A 4,051-nucleotide genomic window follows, 5' to 3' on the forward strand; every position below is an offset into this window, starting at 1 on the left:
GTTTTTGTTTTGATACATCACCTTATTATTGCATCATGGTATGACTTGTCAATTTATAAAGGAATAACTGAGTCAAACTTGATTTTGGACGCCTTTCTCCTTTATTTTTTTACTATAAAAGAAGTAAACTTAACATGCAAATCCTGGAGTCCTCCTTAAACGGCATATACATTTGAACTTTTTACCGGGTTAACCTACTTTATGAGGATTTATTTGACATATATGCAAAGGAATTGACAATTGAAACCCACAGGATTAACGAGACCCGTACTATAAGGGGGAGTAAACGTACTATAAGGGGGAAACACATACGTGGATTCAGGCCAGGCATGTTAAGTTGGCTTTGCATTAAATGTTAATTCAAAATCAAGTCAGACTTGATTTTGGACGCCGTACTCCTTTATTCTTTTACAATAAAAGAAGCCAACTTAACATGTCAATCCTGATGTCCTCTTATGTGTTTCCCCCTGATGCAAAATTTCCCTCATTATAAAATATGTTTTATTTCAATTTATTATTTATTCAAAAGTAAATTAAATTGAGGGCCAAACACCTTGGTTAAAATTTACTTTAACAAATATATGTCATAGAACATCATAAATATTCCAATTTATCTGCTAGCTGTCGGTGGGGTATGGTCAAACTTCACTTACCCAAAAATTAATAAATTTTATACTAATCGTTTGTGATTTTAAGTCCAGAACACAAAATTTGCCAAAGAAATTTTAATTTCGATTCCATATCAGCTGAACGCCACTTGCAGATAAGTAGACACAAAATTATCATCGACATTTTATTGTTTTGTATGCATTTCCTTCAATCATAATACGAATTCGAATCGATTATAAATAGTCTCCGTTGGTGGTAGGGTAATAACAGTAGATTTGTGACTTGCAAACAATGAAGATAACTGGTATCCTTGTTATTGGCTTTGGTCTTTTGGCAGTAGCTTCGGCTGCTTCCATTGATCCAACTTGCATGTTGAAGGAGCTTGTTAAGACGGTAAGATATAATTTGTTAATGAACAATTGTTGGGATTTTATAAATTTGTTTTCTCTATACTTTCAGGACGAACGTATTCGCAATAATGGTTATCCCTCGGAATCCCATTTTGTCACAACTCCCGATGGCTATGTTTTGAACTTATTCCGTATACCTTATTCGAATAAGTTGCAAAACAAGGATTCTTATCGCCCGGCCATTCTGCTGCAACATGGTCTATTCAGTAATTCCGACTGTTGGTTATCTGGTGGTCCCGACAATGCTTTGGGTTATTTGTTGGCCGATGCCGGGTTCGATGTATGGCTAGGAAATGCCCGTGGTAACTTGTACTCTCGCCAGAATAACCTCATTTCCATTAACAGTCCCAAATTTTGGCATTTCGATTGGCATGAAATCGGTAGCATTGATATCCCAGCGATGATTGATTACATCATTGAACAGACCGGTCAACCGAAGATCCATTATGCGGGCCACTCTCAGGGTACAACTGTGTACTTTGTCATGATGTCTGAACGCAAGGAATACAATGAGAAAATCAAATCTGCCCATATGTTGGCTCCATGTGCCTTCTTTGAACACGGTACTTCATTTGTATTCCAAGTGTTCCGTCCTTTGGTCGGTTCTCCAGGTGGTATTTGGAATCAAGTTTTTGCCGATATGGAATTGATGCCACAAAATCGTTTGGTAAATCGCGCTGGTGACACGGCTTGTGGTTTGGAACCGCCATTGCAATTCTTGTGCAAGAATATGTGGCTGTTATTTGCCGGTGATGGTTATCAAAACACCAACCTGACTGCCATGCAAGAATTGATTGAAACCCATCCAGGTGGTAGCTCCAGTAATCAGGGTATCCATTACATCCAGCTGAGCGATCACAACGTTGGTCGCTTCTGTCAAATGGATTATGGTGAAAAGAAAAATCAACAAATCTATGGTCAACCCACTCCACCAGATTATAATTTGGATAATATTGTGGCGCCCACATATTTATATTCCAGCAACAATGATGGTCTTTGCAATCCCAAGGATGTTGACACTTTAGTTTCAAAGGTCAAGAATTTGGCTGGTGATTATCGGGTACCCGATCAAACTTTCAATCATTTGGACTTTATTGTGGCCAAGAATATGCGAGAAATGGTCAATGAACCAGTTATGAGAAATATTTTCAAACATGAAGACGGTTTGTATTGAAAGTGTACTGTCCAATAAATTACGACAAATAAATGATATTTAAATGAAGTTGTGTGTGTATGTTGTTAAGATGGGAAGAGGATCTCGATTTGTGTGTAAGGGACATACACTTTAGACCTTTTTACCGGGTTAAAGTAGGGAAGGATTTATTTTGCACATATGCAATGGAATTTACAATTGAAACCCAATGTAAACGTACTATAATGAAGACAATTTCAAATACAACACTGCTTTTGTGCCAACAAAAAATGCATTACATATCCTAAAAGTATCAAAATTGCTACGCTTTAGAGTCAAAACGCAACCACAGAGTCTAGAGCAAACGACTGTTGCTGGACAGTCGTTTGCCGTGTGCTTCTTATTGGCAACGGAAAATCCCGACGGCTGTCGTTCGCGTCTAGCGGCTTGACGCTAGAATAGATTTTATTCATTTTTGCTCAGCGTTGCATATTTTAGGTAAAAATCAACAGTGCTACCAAATTTCAATGAGAATTTATATCAAAACATATGGCAGTGCTGTTAAAGAAAAAGACAAAAAAAAAATATTTTCAAAGATTGTGGACGTTTTTTAACGAATTAATAATAACGAATAAATAATAAAAAGGAAGAAAAATAATTTTTTTCAGTAATTTTCCCCAAGATCCTTGACATTATTGTTTATTAAAAAACAAATTGATTTTGGTTTGCACAACGTATTTGACATTTTGTGCCGCTAGCCCTTTCGTTTGGTTTTCACGCCGGTGAAAAAGTATGACGCTGACTCGTGACTCTCTGGTTGCGTTTAGACTCTGAACACAACCAGCCAGTCTAGAGTCAGCGACGGTCGTTTACCGTGTGTTTCTTATTGGCAACGGGAAATCCCGACGGCTGACGTTTGCGTCTAGCGGCTTGGCGCTAGAATAGATTTTATTAATTTTTGCTCAGCGTCATACTAAAATTTTCTCTCTTGCTCTCAATTGAGTTGCCATATTTTAGATAAAAATCAGCAGAGCTATAAACATGGAAATATATATCAAAACATATGACAGTGCTGTTAAAAAGAATTTAACGAATTAATTAATAACTAAATGGAAGAAAAATTCTTCGAGGAAATAATGCTCCAATAATTTTCCCCAAGTTCCTTGACATCACTGTTTATTAAATAATAAATTGAATTTGGTTTGCACAACGTATAATAATGTTCTGTCAAAAATCAAAAAAATGAAAACAAATACACCTAAGTCTGTTTTTACACGTTAGATTGGTTCCAGAAGAAGCCATGTAAAAAAGACATTGAACTTATACATAAAGGGAATTCCCCTAAATTAGTGCTATTCACATTTGCTTTGACCAGTAAAAATTGTTTGTACGCGCTAAAGGGGAATTCACTTAAATCTTTAAGCTAGTGTTCGCAAACTATCGATACTATCGATGGTTTCAGACTTTTTTCTTTCATAAATACTTTTTTGTGATATGAACATACTTCGTAAAAATTAAATTTGACAAAAAAAAAATACATCAAATTTCAAATCGTGTTAAATGGAATAAAACAGCATACACATTAGAACTTTTTACCGGGTTAACCTACTTTATGAGGATTTATTTGACATATGCAAAGGAATTGGCAATTGAAACCCACTGGGTTAACGAAATCCGGTTGCATTTTTGTTTTCGACCATCTGTCAAATTTTTCCTTATAATATTTCATATGGTTGGCAACATTGAACATCGTATTGAAGTAGAAATTGCGCACTTTGGCAGCTAATCGAGTCATCAGTTGCGCTAAATCGAGGTAATAAATCCTAGCTGTTTAGACTAGTATTAAAATGACAAAAATTACATTAACAGACAGCTGTTATTTGTTTAAATACACATTTTA

General features: G+C 35.9%; 1 protein-coding gene across 1 annotated transcript; it reads left to right on the top strand.

The window, feature by feature from the left end:
- Positions 1-900: 900 nt before the first annotated feature.
- Positions 901-2,196, top strand: LOC133335951 (lipase 3-like). Its single transcript, XM_061544247.1, has 2 exons — positions 901-1,002; positions 1,069-2,196. The coding sequence occupies exons 1-2, from the start codon at positions 901-903 to the stop codon at positions 2,191-2,193; spliced, it is 1,227 nt and encodes a 408-aa protein (XP_061400231.1). The 3' UTR covers positions 2,194-2,196.
- Positions 2,197-4,051: the final 1,855 nt, after the last annotated feature.

The sequence above is a fragment of the Musca vetustissima genome, unplaced genomic scaffold, assembly GCF_032173495.1.
Source record: "Musca vetustissima isolate MV318-11 ecotype Yass unplaced genomic scaffold, APGP_CSIRO_Mvet_v1 utg551824, whole genome shotgun sequence".
Classification (NCBI taxonomy): Eukaryota; Metazoa; Arthropoda; class Insecta; order Diptera; family Muscidae; genus Musca; species Musca vetustissima.